Here is a 19,898-nt window from a genome sequence, read left to right as displayed (position 1 = left end):
TGAAAGAGGAAGAAGGTGAAAAACCAAAATCTCAGGAGAAAATCTTGAGAGAATGTCTCTGTTAATCCCAAAGGGGGAGTAACCTAAGTCACATGGTTAGTTTGAATGAGAGAGAAAGAGAGAGAGAGAGAAGAGTTTGCATGCTGGAAATCCCTATCTATCTAAGGAAGGGTAAAGAGAATGCAAAAATCTTCCAACAGCCTGACCTCCCTACAAGGTTGAGAGTAAAGCGGAAAGGAGAAAAGCCACCTTGAGCTCATTGGAAAAATGGCAGGATAACCAGTAAATAAACAGAAATCCAGGAGCTTCTACACCAGTTCTAAGGCTCTATTCAGACAGTGAAAATAGTCCAGGATGAATCTCTGTTGTTCACATGCATCCCAGATACACCCAATTAAGTTGGCGGGGGGGGGGGAGGCTGTCAAAAAGAGCTCTGGTGGCGCAATGGTTAAATGCCTGCACTGCAGCCATTCACTCAAAACCATAAGGTTGCAAGTTCAATACCAGCAAAAGGGCCAAAGCTTGACTCAGGCTTGCATCCTTCCAAGGTCACTAAAATGAGTACCCAGATTGTTGGGGGCAATTAGTTTACAGTTGTAAACCGCTTAGACACTGTTAGTTCAGTATGAAGCAGTACAGTATATGAATGAAGCTGTTTGTCAAAAAAAACTCACTTACCCAGAATAATCAATATCGGGGGGGGGGGGGGTCAAGTTTTTTTTTTTTTTTTAAGATTTGTATCATCAGCAATGTGAATAACTCATGCAGATAGATCAGGGAAAATTTGGAATTAAAATTTGCATGCCTCGAATGCATTTCGAATACATTTGCATTCGTCAATAGCCTTGTCAACATTCCTGGGGTGCCCCTGGCTTCCCCCTCACTTCTGTCCCCCCATCACCTCTGGAAAATAAATCATCACCGTCATCTTCATGACCTCCTCAGCACCCCCCTTTCTGTCCTGACAATTGACAGAGGCAAACCGGGACATGGAGACACTTTGAGAGAAAGAGTGCCCAACATTGCATCAAGGGCTCCCTTCCCAAAGTGGGGCTGGAGCATTACATTTGTGACCCAGCTCCCTGATAGGGGGTGAGGGGGATGCAGTCATAAGCCTTACACCGAAGTGGTCGAAAAAGTGCCACCCCTTCCCCTGTGAAATAGCTGCTGCTGAAACCAGGAGGGGAGAAGAGAGGAAAAGGGAGGCCGTTCCCCTCAAGTGGCGGGAGGAGGAGCCTCTGCACAGCCGAGTGGTACTGGAACAAGGGAAGGGTGCCAGCATGTGTGACCAACCGAACTCAGAGATGCAGAGAGGTGCGCTTTGCAGAGAGGCGTGGTTCCATAGTATGAATAACAAACCCAGAATGCATGAGTGAGGTTATTCGGATCATTCTGCTAAATAAAATGGCATCTGAATGACCCTTAAGAGTGCATAGTGGATGCTACTGAAAGCAGGGGTACAATTCTACATGTCTCTCAGAGTTTACAACTTGTCATTTCTTTTTTAGCGGAGGAGTCTCTGTGGACTGGGGAAGCAGAGAGAACTTAAATCCAACTCAGACCTAGATGTCAGAGATTTAGCCAGCCAGGTGATGGTGAGTATCAGGCCTCTGGAACAATCACTTGAAGAATATCACTAGACTTGTTTCTCCTCTCCTTCCTCAGTTTAGACTAGCTTTCCCAAATCTTAGGCCCCCCAGATCTGTTGGACTACAACTCCCATCCTCCCTGATCTGCAAGGCCATTGATCACACTGGAGAAGGCTACTTGATAATATGAACTGAGTAAGCTGGACTCAGATCTGTATCAGACTGAAGTGCCAGTTATCTAGCTCCTTAGCAAGACAGGCACTCAGCTGAAGTGACTGTATCCAGTCAGGTGAGCACTGGCATTCTGGAAGAAGCTTTCCAGTAGATGCTCCAAAGTTTAGAGAACAGATAATGTGGAAGGGAGTTTGTCCCTTGTATCTTTGGAGTCTGTCTAACTCAGGCAGGTACAACCTCATCCATGAACCTATATGGTTGCCCACCAAGACTTAATAAACCTCTTGGGTTTGCAGAGGACAGATGATATGGAAGGAAGCTGGTCCTTTCTTAGATTTTTGGAGGCTGTCTAACTCAAGCAGGTACAACCTCACCCATGATTGAACCTCTTGGGATTCCTAAGTCATGACTGTCTCAGGCCCTGATATTTCAGCAAAAAAAAACTAAGATCTAGGGAGGACACCTGGTCATGTTACAAGGGATAGCTCCTTCTGCTGCTGTTAACCATGCACAGAATATGCTTTTCACATAAAAATCACCAAATCTAACATGAGAAAAATATATACACACCCTTGAGATTCCTCTCCTTTGCCATAAATATGAGAGCAAAGAAGCCAGGCCTGAAATCTTGGAACAGCTAATATACTTGGAGAGCCAGTATACTTCATAAGCACTTGGCAAGAACAAAATACTTGGTTACTGAAGTGCATTTGCTAGGTTGGCCAGGTTGTGTAGGCTCAGTCTTGGATTAGAGATGAGTCAATTATGGTCTGCAGGGCACATTGTGCCATTCAACTTGAGTCAAGCAGAAACCTTGGGTTCCTCATCAATTGGAATAGAAAACTTTTAATATGCTGCCTCTGCAGCTACTGTTGGTACTTATGCTACTCTATTGGGGGGGGGGAAGAGAAGACAACTTGTGCAATCTCTGGGAAAGCACACTTGCACAACTATTTTTACACTATTGTAGTGTGAAAAGATTCCACATAGAAAGTTAAAGTCTGTGGCTTCCCAAGCTGATTTAAAAATTAAAAATGGTTCTAGAATGAAATAGGATAGCTTTATCATGAATTTAATTTTTCCTATAATGACTTAATTTAAATCCTAAATTATAAATAATTAATACAATAATATTTAATTGCATTATCAGTTCTTAAGAGAGGTTGGACGGATGTTATTTCATATTACTTTTTATTAGGCTTTATATGTTTTGGTATAATAAACATATATTCATCCATTATTTACACATTTTAACCTGATTTATGTCACTTTTTGTCGACTTTATCCATTAAAAATTCTATAAAGCTCCACTGACTTCCCCTTGGCTGCCCACCCACCCCGATCCCCTTGGGCATATGGTCCTCAGTCAGTCAGCCAACTGGAAGATTGGCCCTCAGCCCTAACTCATATCTGTGTTAGACAACTGTTTGTCAGTCCTGGTCATTCACCATGTATCTTTTCTGCCACATCAGATGCTGGATGTAACTCTGTCTCAGCTCACAAGCCTCCATCCCAGCCTGGTAGCACGAGTTTCTCTCAAGCACCAAGATGTCAAGGAGAGTTGGGCCCAGCTCCAGCAGCTGCTGAGGTATTTGTCTCATCTCTTTTCATGAGATGAATCCTTGTCCTGTCATACGTTAACAGTAAGAGTACTCTTTCAAGATACTAAGCCTGTTGTTAAAAATAGAGTTGCATCCTTGTTACAGTTATACATGCAGAAATCAAACAGTTTTTACTGTAGTCTGAAAAGCCTTGTTTGGCACATTTCTGTATTTGAGGGTTCTACCAGAGGCAAAGGGGCAAGGCTGTTAGGAATAAGTACCCATCTTTGTTAACACCTTGTTTAAATAAGTCCGTGCTTTCTTATACTTCAGTCTTATCAAAATGTGAATAACCTGGCATAATCTTTTCAATGTTTAAGTCTTGCATTGATTGATATCTTTTCCTTCTGTGGTAGTTCGGGCGTGGGGAGGAGGAGGGTAGCCTTGTTTCTTTTCATCAGACAGAAGTAATATGGAAAATAAAGGAAGCCTGTCTTTCATTTACTATAAGAATATATGACCTTTTTGATATGAGTGGTTTGAGAAAGATCTTGCCAAAAGTAAGGGCTGGAAATTGATGTGAACAAGAAGGCATGTGGTTCTCTGCCCTGGAATTCTGGGTGCTGAGTTCTTCCTCACCAAGGTCTAGTGAGTTACTTTGCTTATTTTTCCTTTTAAGTGTGCACTTTAGATTGTAAGCCTGCTGTAAGCCTTTATTGACTTTGGTAAACTGGTCTGGGAACCTTTTTTGGCTGGAAAAATGGGTAAAAATCCTTCAGAAGGATACTTCCAATGATGAAACACTGATTCACAGATTTGATTTGGGAGCCAAGGTTGCTCCAAGTCAGGTCTGGGCTAATTCAACAATGATTCTCACTTTCATTGTCTTATCCCTTTTCTCCATTTGCTTTCCTATATCTTTTCCTTCCTTCCTTCCTTCCTTTCTTTCTTTCTTTCTTTCTTTCTTTCTTTTTATTACTTTTCTGGTTTCATGTATCTCATAGGAATGAGAAGCCTACATTGTTGGCTTTGACAAGGAGATTGACTGATTCACCAAGTTCTGAGCTGGAGATCACCACTACTACAAGCAGTCCAGACAGAGAGCCTGGAGAAAAAACAGTATGGAGGGTAAGCAAACTATCCAGGGCGTCAGTTTCTGACATGCTGGGCACTACACATTAGTCTAATTAAATCTGCCTTCTCCAGCTGCAAAGTACTACTCATAGGTAATTAACCTCTAAAGAAAAACTAGTGTCTAGGAACTGAAGAAGACAAATGAATATTTGCTGTTAATTTCAGACATGTACTTTGGCTTTCTCTTGTTGGGCCAGAAGTAGTGGCCAGTTGCTGCAGTGAACAAGGTGGCCCTCTGTTGCTACTGCCTTCCATTCATAATTTGGTGGAACTGTAATCTCCAAAAGACCTTGGTGGCATTTTCTGGTGTGGAAATGTTGAGGGAGTGTGTTGTTCTCTCTGTGCACTAATTATGGGTCATCTAGAAAGGGAAGAAAAGAGCCTAGATGACTGCTAATCATTGTGGCAATTGCTTTAATAGTCTCCTAGAACCAGAACTTGAGGAAGTTACTTTTTTGGACTACAGTTCCAAGAATCTTCCAGCCAGGATTAACCATTGACTCTGTCCAGGACATATTTCACGTGAGCTTGGAGGTTTTAGGTCAAGTAAGGTTGCAGCTGGAAAGGGGAAAGGCAGAAAGAGGAGCAAGATGGTAAGAGGCACCTCCTCCATCCCTGCCTTCACTTTTCTTCCAGATGGCACAGAGGGTACAAAATAAGTCACAGTATGCTTGGCATTACTGAGCCTTTGCAGAATAAATATCAGCAAAAATTCAAACTAGAATAAATCAAGTAGTCTTAAAGGTGCTACTGGATTCTTTTTTGTCTTTTTATACTGAAACAGACTAACATGGCTTTCTCTTTTAATACTTCAGAAACTCAGTAGAATTATGTTAGAGGAGATCACTAGAAATTGATTCCATAATCTTAGGGTCACAACAGAGATGATCCTTTTGAGTCCCTGTGCACTTTGACTTATTTAATAGCAAGAATCTGAGTGATGGGTTTGTTCGTTCATTCATTCATTTTGGTCCTAGGTGCATAAAGACATTTTAGAAAGTATGGAGGAGTGCTTGAGAGACCAGGAGAGCAACTCAGGCTCACACAAAAGGGAGGCCACTGCCAGTGACAACAGGAGGTATGCATACACAGTACTTTCTGAGAAGATGAGTTCTTGACAGGAATGGGGATGTAGTGACAGATCAGTGTGGAAAATGATAAGACAGCAACATGGGTCTGATGGGAGTGTTTAGGTAAGAGATTTGTTGGGATCTGCTTGTTGCATAGCAACTGATCTTTGTGGGCGAGAATCTCTTTTGCACTCATAGCTACTCTTTGGAATACATCAGTCTTGGAAAGGGCTGATCCTTGGAAGTTTATCAGCCTCAGGAGTCCCAGTGGTACAAATACCAAATCCAACCCGTTATGGGTGCATTCAAGAAGTCCCACAGAAAAAATGGGGGAAAGCATGACTCTGCAAAAAATATTACAGTGTGGAATATCAATGCAATGATTGTCCACCAGCCAGCCATGTAGGTTGTTCATTCCATTCCCTTTTTCTCAAATGTTGGATCAGAATTCTGTGGCCACTGAACATGCTCAATCCTCACTGGGCCCTTTGAGAGTTTCTTGCCATTTTTTTAATTTGTGTTTTTTGTATTTTTGAGCTCCCCACAAACTCAATGAATTGCCTCCATTAAAATTTATCATGTTTTGGGATGATTGTAAATAACATGAATACATTTTCTGTCTTCTCTTTACTGGTAGTGTATCATATGCAGTGGTTGCTTCACACATGTGTACTTGATGTGACATTCTGATTCAACAGATGAATCAGAATATATGACCTCACCCTAATTCTCTGTCTCCTGCAGGAGGAAGAAGCTTCTCAGGCAGGCAAACACTTCTGAGGACCCACCGCAGCAGAAGAAGGCACACCCTCAGGACTTCTGCCAGGTGGCTGATGGGGTAATGTCTCTCCATGAGCTTCATGGAATTTCCAAGTATCTCTCATCCTGCAACCCACACAGATTTCAACATTGAGGCAATAATGCTAGCTTTCCTTGAGCAGCTTGGGTAGGCTGCAACTTGGATAAAAGAGAATTTGGCTAGAGCTTGGAGTGAGCCCTGGAATAAATCTGAAGCCTGGTCTACCCACACAGTGTAATGAAGTGTTGGGATCCCCAGATGGCCAGGCTAAGCTGTGCCACTTTGGAATGCAAATGGGGGAGGTTTTGCTTATGAAGACTAGCCCCTAGATATAAAATACCAATGCATTCAAAGAACAGATGATGTGGAAGAAGGCTTTACATGAAAATAGGCTTACTTGGACAAGTGATCTTGCCCGATGGGTATGGCATGTTCATATATGTTCCATCTTGAGTCCCATACTGGGACAAAGGTGAGATGATAAACACATAAATGTTGCACTACCCCTTTAGAAACCACAACTGTTGCTCCATACTGACATGTATGTTGCAACTCCCCTTTAGAAACCACAACAGTTGCTGCATACTGACCACAGGTGGAGTCCTAAAATAGACAATACCCTCATGGAGTTGGAGGAATTGTGGGAAGAATTAAAAAGAAAGCACCGAGAGAACGGTGTTGCACTGAAGGAGATTGATACAGTGAGTATTAGGCATCATAAAAAGCAATGTCTCCGATCCCTCTTCTCCTTCAATAACATTCTGTATTACATTTATTATATTATATTCCCAACAGTATGGTAGTTCAGTTTACCTTGTTAATATGGCACTATATGGCTTCCATCTCTGCTGGCAGCAGCTATTGATGTGGGATGGAGACAATGAAACATAGGATACTGTAAGAAAAAAATAATATTTTATTAAAGGCATCATTATAATTGATGGAAGTGTGTTCTTGATGAAATGAGACATGGTGCTGTGTATTTTGGGTAACATATAGTTCTAGTCTGAGACAAAAGGCTTGTATAGTTGCATCACATAATCTGCAGTTTTTGTCCCTGAGCAAGCTGTATTCATAGTCTTAATCCAACTGGTTTGTTTGATTACATGCTGCCCTTCCTATGAAAAGCAGAATCTGTATCTATTTTTCTGGGGCACAGAGTTCTATTTTCTCCCATAATTATAAATATGGCAGTTAGGATTAGTCGTTTATTCTTTTTCCTCTTGGAGAACTGCTACAGTTGTGAGACCTGTGGTCAGGCACTGTTGGTCCTACCCAGGCTACTCTTACATACACTTCTCCTTTGTATTTGTAGGCCCTGCAGTTGGTTGGGGAGCTGGAAGAGGCTGAGTGTTGGCTAGGAACCATGGTAGGCTTTCTCTCTACTCCAAGAGCAACAAAGAAGCTTGATGACCTCCGTGGGGACCTAAAGAATATTGGCACCCTGGAGAACCAGGCTAGGGCCTGGAGTACTAAGCTTCAAGCCCTGGAGGAAGAAATGGAAATGGAATCTTCCTCAGAGCACATAGCAGCGGCAATGATTCAGAGAAAAATGGAACGAGTAAAAGAAAGGTCAGTTCTAAGGAACAAAATGGTGTTTTCTGCATGGAAAATGTTATGAGAAAGAGAGAAGAGGCCAGGCTCCTGAGTAGCTGGAGAACCAAACCATATTTCTACAGGGAGGCATGGTTTGGAGTGAACTGATGGAGGCCACCAAGTAAAATAATCCTAGAACTGTACAGTGCAGGAACCCACAGCTAAAGAATCCCTGAGAGATGGCAATGCAATTTCCATTTGTAAACCTCCAAAGAAAGAGTCCACCACTTCCAAGATATCCAGTCCACTGTTGAAGAGCACTTACTGGCATGCATTTCTTCCTAATGCTGAAATTCTTCATAACGTTAGCTACATAGTGTTGGATTGAAATCTCCTTTCTTTTAGTGGTTTCTTTTCCCTGATGCAGCAGAAAATAAGCTTGCTTCATCTTCCACATGACAGCCCATCAGATATTTGAACATAGCTATCATGCTACCTCTCAGTGGTGGTCTTCTCTTCTGCAGGCTAAACTTGCCCATCTCCTCGATGGTGTTATGCTTTCAGAACTTTTATAATATTGGTTGCCGTCTTCTGGACATATTCTTCCTTTGTGTGATATAATTCTATCAAGGTATCACATTTTTCTTGCCAGGTTGGCTTATGTGCAGGATGCCCTCCGACACAGAGCATCAGACTTGCGTGATTCCTTGATTTTAATGGAGTTTTTGCAGAATGTGCAGCTGGAGGAAATGCTAAGTCAGAGGAATGAAAAGCAGGTGAGGAGAAAAAAAGACAGTTCCAGGAAAGAAAAAATGATAAAGAAGGATGTATGGTTTGACTCCTTTTTTATTACTAGATCAGAATTGAAATACAAGCAACAAGAGGTCTCTCTTAATAGCTAAGATCAAGCTAGACAAGATGAAAGTGTGGCATATCCAGAACTGCTTCTGGGTCAGCTGGCCATGGAAATGCACATGTAGAAAATGGGCTCAAATTTAGTTAAAGCTCACATGATCAGATAATATAGCAACTCAAGCCATGTGGGGAAAACAAAGCATGTTCATTAGCTGAGCGTGTTTTAAAAGGCATTGAGTAGTTACTTCAGTAGCCATCATTTCCGCTAAATTGCCTTACCAATAGTAGATATGATGTAAGAGAGTTTATGCAGGGCCTATACTGCTGCTGAGACTTGTGGAAGGCTCACTGCCAACCCATGGGGAGTTTTTTTCTCCTCAGGCTGTATCGCATAGTTGCCAGTGCTTGTGCAACAAGAAGTTTTATGAGTCACAGTGCTGGCACACCACTCCCTGACTTGCTCCAAATGACACAATGGACCCAAATATACACATCCACCATTTTTCTTGCCAGCCTGTATCACTCCTGGCTTTTTGGTGCACCAGTAATGCAGAAAGGCAACGCACAACAAACACATTTAAAAGAGAGTTCTACACCCACTGGTAGTAGGTGAAGATAAATGCCAAGGTTTTAAAGCCACCTCACATTTCTTAAAAAGTAAAATTAACTTTTTCACTTTCTTTCACTTTGGCTTTTGTCTTCTGTCTGGATATGCAGTAAAAAAACAGCAATTCTCTCAGACTTCAGCCAGTACCTCAAGACCTGGCAACCTACCTACAAAATTATGTCCTTGCTGGAGATACATCTCAGCTATAACCCAGATTTCTATTTGTTTGTGTTACTCATCTTTCTAAGTTTGATTTCAAGATGGGTTTGGCATCCAAATCTCTGTGGGCAGTACTGATTTCTTTTACTGCTGAATTCTGCCCCTGTTGTAGCTCTTGCTATCTCTGGTCATGAAAGCACTGATTATAATGACACAAATTGTAACTGTTCTTTGTTCATCATGCAAGTGTGCCATGATATTCTATAAAGGGCCACTGCAACATAATAAAATTTCTTAAAGAGGTTCATTGGAAACAATCCAGGTCCTTAAAAATGTGGTTGAACTCCCCACTGCCACAAAAAATGTCAGGGAATTAAAATGTATGTCAGAGGTCTTGTCATAGCTGTCGTACCACCTTTCAGTGGCATTGTTTGAGGATATTTACTAAGGAAGCATGAGGGATGAAGCCTTTTTTTGTGTGCTTATGCTGTGGTGTTTCAGGAATTCCTTCCCAATAAAAAAATTCATCAGGCTGTCTCATTATGTCTCTTCCACTGAAAACTGATGATATTGTTATCTAGACATGATTTTAAATGTATAGCACTTAGTTTTATTTATGCTACTTTTAATATTAAATATTTAATAAATTACATTTTAACTGGGGGGGGTATTATTATTATTACTAATGTTAGATTGTGTATGTGTGTGAAGTAGAAGTCTGTGATAAACATAGCCCGTGGGCTACATCTCATATAGTGTGGTGAGGTAGGCAAAGTGTGGCCCATGAGCCAAAGGTTTTTTTCAATTTCTTTCTTGTCCCTCCCAGAAAGAAAAAACAATTTTGACCCAAAAGATAATTTTTTATGCAGGAGCAAGAATTTTGAAATAATCCCATCACAAAACTTCTGTCTCCCTAAACTAGCAGTGGTTATCCTGTCACTTCCTGTTTTGTTTTATTTTAAATTTGGCAGTTTTAGATCTGGTAGAGCCTATACTAGCTCATGGAGGTAGAAAATTGGTCCTTGGATTTCTGGAATTTCACCAGTACTATTTATGGTTTTATTATTATCCTGTGTACAGCTCTTGGAAATTTAGGAGGAGAAGGAGATAAAGATGATGATGGGGTGGTTTTAGCAAATCATTGTCTGTTGGCATCATCACATTCCTCAACATCCGCAATGTCTTTCCAAGAATGCTGTGAGAATCAATAGGAGGGGTCATCTATATCCATGTGCACCCTGGTCATTTATGTGTCTGTTTTGCTGTAGGCAATAGCTAACCAGCTGGCTTCTCAGGAGTCTTTGCAATTTCTTATAACCCAAAGTGGTCAACAGCTAAGCAATGAGGACATGAGCAGGCCACTGGAAGAACTTCAGGAAGCAGTGGAGATGCTGAATGCTGTGGCGAAAGAACGACAGGCCAACAAGGCAGGGATCCAGAGCGAGACCTTCCAATGTTTTGAACAGGCCTTTAGTGATGTGGCAGAAACTAGGGTAAGATTGGGTTTAGGGAGGTGATGTGTGCTGGGAAAGCACTCTTCCCTGGAGAATAAGAAAATATTATATTCTTCAATAGCTGGTATTGGAGCAAGAAGCTTGAAAGTAGATTCTTTTCTGGTTCCACAAAGGTGTATCTCTACTGGCCCTCCTTTGTTGCAGCTGTTCACATTTTTGTTTTAGTTTGTCCCAATACTGCTCTTCACACAGGATTAATGGAACAAATTTGGAATGTGAGAAGTTGCCTTTTGCATGAATCTGACTAATGGTCCATCCAGATCAGCCTTGTCTCTGTAGATTGGCAGCAGCTTATCAGCAATTCAGGCAGGAGTCTTGCATGACCATACCTGGATATGCCAGAGATTGAACCCAATCATTTTGGTTGCTAAACATATGCTCTACCACTGAGTCGCTGCCTCTCCTGCAAACTGGAGCTTAGACCATTCTGACATGGTCAGAACCAAATATCCCCTTCCAAATGTATTCTGTTAGTGGAAAATGCTGAAAAGGAATAGACTTATATTTTGGGGGGGTGGACTCTTCTGATTGCAAAGAAGGGATTGGCCACTGGATAGTTAATGAGTAAAATTAAGGACAGCTGTTTAAACAAACCCAAGTGGCAACTAAGGAAAGTTTGTTATTTGCTTAGGAGTGTGACATTGAGGCCCTGGACTGGTACTTCAAATACTCAGGTTCAAGTCCCTGCTGAATCTTGGCTCAATCATTCTCTGGAAGCCTGACTGCCTTACAAGGAGTGATGCTGTGAGATTAGAGGAAGAAGAGGAGAAGCGTATGCGCCATCTTGAGTTCATTGGTGGGAAGACAGGATATAAATATAACTGATAAATGAATATAATTATATTTGAAGAAGTAATATCATTAACAACTACTAAGAAAAATAAAGCAAGAAAGTTGCCGAACATAAAGAAAACGAAAATAATGACAACGGATAATCTTGACAACTTCAACGTAGACAATGAAGAAATAGAACTAAAATTATTCTCATACCTGGGATCAAACATTTAATAGAAAAGGGGACTGCAGCCAGGAAATCAGAAGATTAAGAATGAGAAGATCAGCTATGAAAAAACTAGGAAAAGAATTCTAAAATGCAAAGATATAGAAATAAACACAAAGCTGAGAATCGCACAAGCCATTGCATTCCCTATTACCACGTATGGATGTGAGAGCTGGACAGTGAAGAAAGCAAAGAAAATCAATGCATTTGAGATGTGGTGCTGGAGAAGAGTGCTGAAGATCCCATGGACAGCCAAAAAGACAAATGGTTCCTGGAACAGATCAAGCCAGATATCTCCCTGAAACTAAGATGACAAAACTGATGCTGTTGTACTTTGGACACATAATGAGAAGGGAGAATTCACTGGAAAAAACAATAATGCTAGGAAAGGTGGAGGGAAGTAGAAAGAGGGGAAGGCCACATGCTAGATGGATGGACTCCATTAAGGAGAACATGGGTATGAATTTATACAGTGGACCTTTGTTATACGCTGGGGTTTGGTTCCAAGATCCCCCATGGATAACAAAATCCGTGGATGCTCAAGTCCCATTAAACATAATGACATAGCAAAATGGTATCCCTTATAAAAAATGGAAAGTCAAAATTTGATATTTGAAATGTATACTTTTTTTAACATTTTCAAACCATGGATGCTTGAATCTGTGAATAAGAAATCCGTGTATAAGAAGGGCTGACTGTAGGAGCTAAGCAGAGCAGTGGAGAACAGGGAGTTTTGGAGATGTCTCATCCACAGGTTCGCCATAGGTCGAGATTGACTGGAGGGCAGTTAACAGCGATAAAATATCCTTAAATGAGATATGGACTAGATAGAAGCCATCAGCTTGTATCTGTGCCTGAACAAAAACTTGTGTCCCTGGATGGTTATGACTTTAAAATTTGAGGGTGGGGTGGATAATATTCTCCCATGGTGTTTTGGGGATAATCTTTAGTTCCATTGGTTGACTAGCAGAACCCAAAGGGTGCTCAACAATGGCTCCTTTTCATCCTGGAGAGAAGTGACCAGTGGGGTCCCACAGGGCTCTGTCCTGGGCCCAGTGCTATTCAACATCTTTATTAATGATTTGGATGACAGAACTGGGGGCATATTTATCAAATTTGCAGATGACACCAAACTAGGAGGAGTAGCTAATACTCCAGAGGACAGGATCAAAATTCAAAATGACCTTATTAGATTAGAAAGCTCGGCCAAAGCTAACAACACGAATTTCAACACGGAGAAATGTAAGGTACTACACTTAGGGCAGAAAAATGAAATGCACAGATATAGGATGGGTGATATCTGGCTGAACAAGACTACATGTGGATGGGATCTGGGAGTCCAAGTAGACCACAAGTTGAACATGAGTCAACAGTCCGATGCGGCAGCTAACAAGGCCAATGCGATTTTAGGCTGCATCAATAGAAATATAGGCGGGTTATAGACCGCCGCTTTGAGGCAGTCTGCCGCCGCCGCCGTTTGCTCTGTAAGGGAGCCGTCGCAGCCACACCGCGTGGCTCCCTTGCGGAGCAAAAAAGAAACTCCAAAATGGAGCTTCTTTCTGCGACGTCATTAGCAGCGCGACACGTCTGGACGCTATGCGTCCGATACGTAAAGATGGTGCCGGCCGTGTGGAACGGCCGGTGCCATATTGTACGGACAGAGTCCGTATTAGAGCCAGGGGCGTCTAGAAGAGACGCCCCTTTTTTAAAATGGGACGTCCTGCGGATGTCCCAAGTGCCGGTCTGTAACCGGCCATAGTGTCTAGATCAAGGGAAGTAACAGTGCCACTCTATTCTGCTCTGGTCAGGCCCCACCTGGAATATTGTGTCCAGTTCTGGGCACCACGATTTAAGAAAGGATGTTGAAAAACTGGAGCATGTCCAAAGGAGGACGACAAAAATGGTGAAGGGTCTGGAAACCATGCCCTATGAGGAACGACTTAGGGGGCTGGGGATGTTTAGCCTGGAGAAGAGGTGATATGATAGCCCTGTTTAAATATTTGAAGGGATGTCATATTGAGGAGGGGGCAAGCTTGTTTTCTGCTGCTCCAGAGACTAGGACCCTCAACAATGGATGCAAGCTCCAGGGAAAAGATTCCACCTCAACATTAGGAGGAACTTCCTGACAGTAAGGGTTGTTCAACAGTGGAACAAACTCCCTTGGAGTGTAGTGGAGTCTCCTTCCTTGGAGGTCTTCGGACAGAGGCTGGATGGCCATTTTTCAGTGGGGATGCTTTGATTGAGATTTCCTGCATGGCAGGGGGTTGAACTGGATGGCCCTTGTGGTCTCTTCCAACTCTATTATTCTATGATTCTATGACCTTGCTTATTTCTCTTCTCAGCTGGTGTGGATCAATTCACACATGGAGACAGTGAGGGAAAGAGTACAAATATTGGCTCAAGACATTACCCAGGCAGAGAGAAGCTTTGCCATGGTGAAGAATGAGCTAGATCTGCTGGAATTGGAAGGGCTGCTGAAAAGGCAGAAAGAGATAGAGGTAAGATTAGAAGTGTTATTATGGGGGCTTTAATTCTGATTCTTCTGTGGTTAAGATTGACTCAAGTAGTGCTTTAGCTCTCTCCGATTTGATTTCTTTAGCCTCATCTGCCCTGTAGGTTAACTTGTCCGTGCTTGATGAATTTGTTGATTTAAGCCTGTTTGGTCTTGAGGTAATGCTAAAATGGCTGACCTCCTATATGGCTCAATATAGCATACTGGTTCTGCATGCAGAACTATGCTACACTTTACCATTCATCACCTGCTGGACTTCCTATAGGGCTGCTGCAGCTCCCCTTCCCAACAGCCATTCTCTACCCTGTGAAAAGCATGGAGAGAAACATCTGTCTGTGTCCCCATAGCCAGGTATAAAATGACAACATTTGTTGAAGTTTGGCAAAGTCCTTCAGAGGCCTCAGTGCATGATGTAATCAGCTGTGGGGATATGTTTATAGCCATATGCTTACCCAATCCCTTCCCTCATTCTCCACCAGGCACAGAATGGCCATGGTGGCCTGAAGTGGCTCTATGGTAAGTCTGAGCTGAAGTCTTTGGTGAATGGAGAGGGAGGAAAGGAATACCAACCCACTGCCAACCAAACAAAGACGTATGATTGACTTACGTCTTCATATGCCACAAACAGGTTGCCAAACAATATATGTCAAGAGCAGAATGCCTGAGCTTTTTGCAGATAGATTGACCTGAAATTCAAGCTCACTAAGACAGGCCAAAATAAAGCTGCTTTGGGTAACGTTGGAGGCATACTATATAAATGTGTCCTAAGAGGCCAGAAGCCTAAGGACTGGAGCGCAGCTTTGGCACAGCTTCTGGACTCTTAAGACACATGTGTCATTTAAACAGCATACCTCCAAAGTGACCCGAAGCAGCTTCATTTTGGCCTGTTTGTACGGGCCCTTAGTTCTGCCTGTTAGGCAACATCCCTGAGGGAAAGGGTTTCTGTAGTTAAAAATATCATATTCTGACATTTATGGGTTGTTTAAAAGGAAGTTCCTGCTTCTTTCTTTCTTAGATCAGGCAATCAGAGTTACAAGCCATAGTTGGACATGATCCGAGATTTGAGTCATTTGAACTGCTTGTCATGTTTGCTTGGGTATAGCACTAACAACAGGTAAAAAAACCTTGTTGAAAGAGATGCAGGGATCAGCTGTCCAATAGGCTCTCAAAGTAGAAGCTACACTTAGCTATGGCAGATGGAGAATTTTAGATTTGGTGGGAGAGGCTATCACTGAGCACATAATTTGCAAGTAGAAGGTCACAGATTCAATCCCTGATATTTTTGCCAAAGTTAGAAAAGAAACCTGCTTGAAGCCCTGGAGATCCATCCATCCATCCATTTGAGAGGGAGAGAGAGGGAGAGCTGGGAGTCAATGGCCAAACCTAAACATGCATAATCTCCATTGCTGAATGTCAGTGGTGCCTGGGTTGAACAGGCTTTCCAGATGTGTTACAAATCCGTGTTTATAACCCAGCGTTATGGGTTAGATTAGGATGGGGAAACCTGCTCAGGTATTATTTTAAGTCATACATGGGGTTGTTATGTAGATTAGGTTTGGTCACTGGTTGCTTTTACCTTTTAATATGGGTCAGCATAGGTTTGGTGGCTGATGTTTCTGCTCTTCTTTGTGTCTGATTTTCTAAACCTGCTTGTTCTTGAAGAGGGTCAAACATATACTATTGAGAAGGAGACACTCAAAACCTTTTTGAATCATCTGAATCCTCTTGTTTTATATTTTATAGAGTGATGTGTCTAAACTGGCAGAAGATATAGAAAAGCTAGAAAAAGCAGTTACTCGACTGGAGGAAGGCTACCTGCTTCAAATATCTTATGAACCCAAGCGGATACTTGAAATACTAGAATCTTGGAAGGATCTGCAAAAGCTGGTGTTGCAAAATGCAGTCCATGGGCAGCAAGCTGTTTATCTGCAACAATTCTTCAGGGATTATTTGGCCATTATGTAAGTGACTTCTACTGATCTCTCCTTGTCACTAGAACCTTTGGTTGGAAGGTGCTTTAAGAAGCATCTGTTAAAATGCAAAATCCTCCCCAAATTACTTGCTGCAGCTTCTTAAAGTCTCATATACTTCATAATGTGTTGCTTTATAGTGAACCTTACTGCCTGTGCTTTCTGTCATCCTTCACCAAGAATATGGTTTGCCCCTAAATCAATCAATTATGAGAGTACATCAAGTCTTGTGTAGATTTTGTTTTGTTTTGCAACATGAATGCAACCTTTGGGGGTTATCCAGATGGCTTTATTTCTAACGCAGCTTGTCACATTTTGGTATACTCATGTGTTGTTGGACATTGCAGTTTTGGTTTCCAAATGCAGAGCAATTTAAATGCTTCTTCAGTCTTTTCTTATAGATCCTGCTCCCCATGATCTACACAGTTCCCCACCACCACCTTCTTTTATATGCAAGCATCCCTCCCTCTTCCAACCTTGTGTACCATGAACAACAAACCTACCCCTATTTTGACCACCTGCTCCACTTGCCCATTTTAGTTGGGAGATGAGAATGATTATGGAAAAAGTAGCCAAAAGGAGGAGGAAATAGGAAAGGGAGGTAACATGGTAGCAGTCTGCCTCCAGAGGCTTCTTGTCATGGATTCAGCAAGAAAACCAGGAACTATCATGATTATTAACTCTACCATGCAGTTTTCCCTGGCATTTATCAGCGCCTCTCTATAAAAAGAATAAGAAAGGATCTCTTTAAACTGATGTTTATTGAAGAACTGAAAAGAGTAGTGCTAAAAATGAACTAAAACACACCGAGGAACAGGACGAATGTCCTGTAAAAGTCACAGTGCTGCAGCTGGAGGGGGAATCAGACTGCAATAAATATTGGAAGTCAGAATCACAAGTTGGGAGAAATGAAAGATGGGGAGGAGGGCCCACGAAAGAAAGAGAGATCCACAAACAATTCTTCACTGCATCAGACCCCACCATGACCATGAGAAGTAATACTTTAACTAAGAGCTTTGTTGCACAAGAAAACAAAGCCAAAATGGAACTGGAGAGAAGCGGCTTTTTCCCTGCCTTACTGCATGACGTTGTAGTACTTACATTCTCTTCCTGCTGGAGGACATGGTCATCAAAGGGAAACTTTTGTCAAATAGACTTTTCCAGCTAGAAAAAAAGACTTGTTAGTTTTTTGTGGGTTTTTTTGGGCTATGTGGCCATGTTTTAGAAGAGTTTCTTCCTAATGTTTCACCAGCATCTGTGGCTGGCATCTTTGGGCCACATAGCCCAAAAAACCCACAAAAAACTTTGGATGCCAGCCATGAAAGCCTTCGACTTCACAAAAAAGACTTGCTTTGATGCTCATGTCCCACAGGAAGAGAATTTAAGCTCTGCGGTATCATGCAGAAAGGTGTGGAGAAAGCTGCAACTCTCTGGCTTCATTTCCACTTTGTTTTCTCATGCAATGAGGCTCTAATTAAACAATATGTAAACATCCTACAACATTTATACTCTTCAAATTATTTGGAGCAGATGAAAGACCACAGAAAACCATATTTAATGCCATGGAAAAATCTTACTGTTTTAGGCCCAAAATCTGTCTTTTTAAATCCAGGACATAAACTGAAAGTTGACTTCTGGTTTACTTCCTGGTTTTCTAAAGCCCTGTCTTAGGCCTAAAACAAGAGGAGGTGGGATGGTAAAATTGCGCCCCCCCCCCCATTCATGCAAGGTGTTAAATGATTTGTTGCCTGTGTAACATTCATAATACCTTTCTCTTTCTTTTATAGCTCCTGGACAGAAGATACCCGAGCACAGATCTTCTCAGAGAGTTCAAGTACATGCGGTTTGACAGAAGCTCAGTGGAAGGAGCTAGAAAATAATATGAAGACTAAGCTCAAGGAGTTTGAGGAGTTGGCAACAGCTGGATGGAAGCTGGTAGCTGAGGAACACTTCTTGAGTGAGACAGTAAGTGTGAGGGTCACAGTGCACAACAGCTGGAGTTTATCTGAATTCTACCTTCTGACCACTAGCTAAAAACTAGCTGTCCCAGTTTTTAAATGTTACTGCTTTTTTAAAGCAAGTCTATGTCCATTTAGGACATGGCGATAGAGTTGAAAAAATGCAGGCTAATTGTTTTGTGAGAAAAGAACTTTCTACTGCCTTTTGGGGATAAATAATGAGTGAGACTGTTGGAATTGGAACATATCATGACTCATTAGAGAAGACAATAATGCTTGGTAATGTAGAAGGCAGTAAGAAAAGAAGAAGACTGCATTACAATCAAAGAAGCCATGGCCCTGAGTTTGCAAGACCTGAGCAGAGCTGTCAGTGATAGGATGACTTGGAGGTTCCTCATTCGTGTGTGTTGTGTACATTCAAGTCATTTCTGACTTATGGCAACCCTAAGGTGAACCTGTCCCGGGTTTTCTTTTCTTTTCTTTTCTTTTCTTTTCTTTTCTTTTCTTTTGGTGGGGTGAGACAAGTTTCTTCAGAGGGGGTTTGCCATTACCTTTTTCTGAAACTGAAAGTGTGTGACCTGTCCAAGTGTCATACGGTTGCCATAAGCTAAAGCCAGCTTCATGGCAGTTAACAATAATGAAACCAGTTAGTCTAAAAGGTGTTGCCACCTTTTTTCCCTCCACTTTCCTTTTTATGCTGTAAGAAACTAAGTGAAACATCACAGTATCATTGAGATGCTAATTAACTTGCTTCTGAATAAATGCTGCAATTTGAGCCCAGTTTGTTTGCAAAGACCAGAGGTGAGTAAAAGAATACAGTGAAAATATGATAACCGAACTAAGGTTTAAGAATGAATTTGTCTTCAAGATGCATGGATTCTGTTGTATTTGTTTCAGCAGACATGGCAATCTTCCCTGGGTTTCCAAGAAAAAATGTAAATTCCATTGTATTTTCCCCAGACCTACTGAGAGATGAACTGGGAGGTCCCAGGTAGAAAGGAGGAAATGATACAAAGTAGGGTAAAGATAGGTTGGTAATTTGGGCCCGATTTATACGGGCCTTTGCGGCGCCCCTGGCACATGCTAGGTGTTGGCGGAGGACACACTGTCCATATTGGCCTCACCCTAGCACGTGACGGGGGCATCAAAATGGCAGCGCCCTGTATACATGGGCACCGCCATTTTGACGCGACAGATGCTTAGCGTCACAGGTCCCGGCACCTTTGTGATGCCGCAAGTGCACCATTGGTGCATTGCGACGTCACAAAGGCACCACAAGAAGAACCCGCTTTTTACGGGTTCTTTTTCTTCCGCGATGGAACTGTGCAGTTTGTCCGCTGCGGCTCCCTCGGGCGGGAGACCACACTTTTTGGGCAGTTTGTATCCCGCCAAAGCTAGATGATAGGTTGGCTATTTGCTGTAATAAATAGATAGATAGATAGATAGATAGATAGATAGATAGATAGATAGATAGATAGAT

The 19,898-nt window shown here is 42.0% G+C and overlaps 1 protein-coding gene across 5 annotated transcripts in view; it reads left to right on the top strand.

Moving 5' to 3' along the window:
- LOC121917799 overlaps positions 1–19,898 on the top strand; it is a 72,803-nt gene that overhangs the window by 29,391 nt on the left and 23,514 nt on the right. For 4 of the 5 annotated variants that reach the window (XM_042443949.1, XM_042443940.1, XM_042443932.1 and 1 more), the window contains exons 9-20: positions 1,509–1,595; positions 3,236–3,351; positions 4,309–4,432; positions 5,416–5,516; positions 6,253–6,346; positions 6,871–7,008; positions 7,623–7,879; positions 8,496–8,619; positions 10,733–10,957; positions 14,321–14,476; positions 16,234–16,451; positions 18,248–18,425. In XM_042443949.1, coding sequence (XP_042299883.1) covers positions 1,509–1,595; positions 3,236–3,351; positions 4,309–4,432; positions 5,416–5,516; positions 6,253–6,346; positions 6,871–7,008; positions 7,623–7,879; positions 8,496–8,619; positions 10,733–10,957; positions 14,321–14,476; positions 16,234–16,451; positions 18,248–18,425 — 1,818 coding nt within the window. The remainder of the gene's footprint in view (positions 1–1,508; positions 1,596–3,235; positions 3,352–4,308; positions 4,433–5,415; positions 5,517–6,252; positions 6,347–6,870; positions 7,009–7,622; positions 7,880–8,495; positions 8,620–10,732; positions 10,958–14,320; positions 14,477–16,233; positions 16,452–18,247; positions 18,426–19,898) is intronic. The other variant, XM_042443943.1, reaches the window with a different exon arrangement.

This window comes from Sceloporus undulatus, chromosome 1 (assembly GCF_019175285.1).
Source record: "Sceloporus undulatus isolate JIND9_A2432 ecotype Alabama chromosome 1, SceUnd_v1.1, whole genome shotgun sequence".
NCBI lineage: Eukaryota > Metazoa > Chordata > Lepidosauria > Squamata > Phrynosomatidae > Sceloporus > Sceloporus undulatus.
This window is presented reverse-complemented; position numbering and strand designations above follow the sequence as displayed.